Consider the following 2115-nt stretch of genomic DNA (forward strand, 5'->3'; position numbering starts at 1 on the left):
CAGACAGACCTGTCACACCCCAGGGCTTACTCCACATTGATTTAATTTGTAACCACTCATGCTTTTGGAACAGGCACAAGGTGGGTCAAACCCAGAGAGAGAGAACCCAGCTTAATTCTGGAGCCAGGTTTTTCAGTAATGCCAGCAAGTGCTTCCTGGGACAGATTCTCCCTTAGGATTTGAGGGCCTTTTCCTCAAGAAGAAGTAGCTTTGGGTCTTATGAAAACATTCAGGACAGGAATGAAGCACTCATGTCAGGATGGGCTTCCAGGAGAGCTTTTCTGTGTGTAATCCCGCCAGAGAGGTACCTGGGCCAGGCGTGCTCTATGGTGCACTGCAGTGTCTCCAGGATTCCCAGTCTGGCTTCTTCCTCGGGACCATCAGAGACTTCCAGGTAGCCCAGGATGACTCGCTCCAGCCTCTTCAGGTGCCTCACAATGAGGATGCCGAGTCTGGAGGCACAAACACACCCTGAGGCAGAGGATACCCTTGGGTGCAAGCCCAGGGCCCATCCCCGTGGGGTCACAGCTCTCATCTGGTCTGCTCTCAGCTCCTCAGGAAGGTGGGCAGGGCCCCCAGATCCCCCTGTCCCCTGTGTCTCACCTGGTGACGAAGGCGGGCAGGGTCCCCGCGTAGACCCTGCGCAGCGCCAGCCGATGCTCGGCCTCCATGTGGGTCAGCACCAGCTGCAGCACCTGGTCCCAGGGGGACGTGGCTCTCCCGTGGCCCTGGTGCCGCTGGCCTCGCTCCAGGACGGGCAGCAGGTCCAGCAGGCACAGCAGCACTGCCTGGTTTGGGGACAGATGGGGAACCTGAGCTCGTGTTCTCTCCAAAACCCAGTAAATCCCAACCCTGTGACCACCCACGGCCGCTGCTGCTCACCCGACAGGCCCGAGTGCTTCAAACCTGTTACCTGCCCTGGAACGGGGCAGGAGGATTCCCTCTGCTCTGGCATTTTCCTGGAATCTCCCGAGCTACTCTGTCTCACAGGCTGGTGACAGCCTGACTGGACTGTGAGAGGCAACAGGCTCAGCCTCCTCCTGCCTTAAACTGCGCGGCTGCCAATAGCCCAAGGCACGTTAAACCCAAGCCCAGCCGTCCTACCTGGATGAGAGGGGCCTCCCGTGAGTAGAGGTGGTTGTAGAGGGCGTGGAACACCACCTGGGCCCTGTTGAACTGGCACAGATCCGCACCCGGCTGCAACAACAGACACCAGGGCGTTGTTCCTGGGCAGCACATTCTGCTAAAACCTAAGGAAAGCACATCCCACCCAAACCCTGGGACACCCCGAGCGTGAGGAACTGCTGTGAACGCAGGGTAAGCCCTGCCGTGCGCCAGGAGGAGAAGTTAGGAATCTGACCCACACGAGGGAATGGCTGGAGCTGTGCCAGGGCAGGGTTAGGTTGGATTTTAGGGTGCTGGGTACTGCCCAGGCTCCCCAGGAGCTGCTTGGACACCGCTCGCAGGGATGAGATTGTTGGGGTGTCTGTGCCAGGCCGGGGGTTGGACTCTGGTCCTTGTGGGTCCCCTCCAGCTCAGGACATTCTGGGATTGACCCTTCTGTCAGCAACACCCGGAAAGGGCTCCAAGCCCTGCCCTCCCTCCCTCACCACGTTGAGGACGACGTGGTGCAGGCAGCGCACGCCCAGCACTTTGTTCTCCTCCTGGAAGTCATCGGAGAGGAGCAGCGCGGGCGGCAGCACCCGCTCCAGGTGAGGGCACAGCCAGGGCCGGCTGACATGGAGCAGAGTCCAGGAGAATACGTGTTTGGAGCCTGGGTTACGCTTCCAGGTGTCTCTGGAGGGACAAACACAGCTCAGGGAACACTGAGAGTACTCATTTCCCGTGCACTTGAGGTTCTCAGCTGGCAGCAAACTGACAATCATCCCCCAGCACCTTCCACTGCTGGGCATTTGTAAAGCTCCTGGCCTCCTGTTTAGCATCTCTTGAGCCTGAGCTCCGTTTCCCAGCATTTCCTACACAGAGACCCTCCAAGCGCCACGCTCCCCTTCGCACTCACTTGGTTAACTCCTGCTTCAGGAGCCCCATCACTGCTCCGAATCTTCCTTCCTCATCCCCCTCCTTTCCCCGCAGGAATTCCGCCACGGACCCGCA

At 59.3% G+C, this 2115-nt stretch overlaps 1 protein-coding gene across 1 annotated transcript in view; it reads right to left on the reverse strand.

Moving 5' to 3' along the window:
* Positions 1-2109, reverse strand: part of TTI2 (TELO2 interacting protein 2) — a 2968-nt gene extending 859 nt beyond the window's left edge. The window contains exons 1-5 of the mRNA XM_017731941.1: positions 2021-2109; positions 1611-1797; positions 1105-1197; positions 604-788; positions 309-452 (exon numbers count right to left, since the gene is read on the reverse strand). Of these exons, the coding sequence (XP_017587430.1) occupies positions 309-452; positions 604-788; positions 1105-1197; positions 1611-1797; positions 2021-2049 (638 nt within the window). The 5' untranslated portion in view covers positions 2050-2109. The remainder of the gene's footprint in view (positions 1-308; positions 453-603; positions 789-1104; positions 1198-1610; positions 1798-2020) is intronic.
* Positions 2110-2115: the final 6 nt, after the last annotated feature.

This window comes from Corvus brachyrhynchos, unplaced genomic scaffold (genome assembly GCF_000691975.1).
Source record: "Corvus brachyrhynchos isolate BGI_N302 unplaced genomic scaffold, ASM69197v1 scaffold150, whole genome shotgun sequence".
NCBI lineage: Eukaryota > Metazoa > Chordata > Aves > Passeriformes > Corvidae > Corvus > Corvus brachyrhynchos.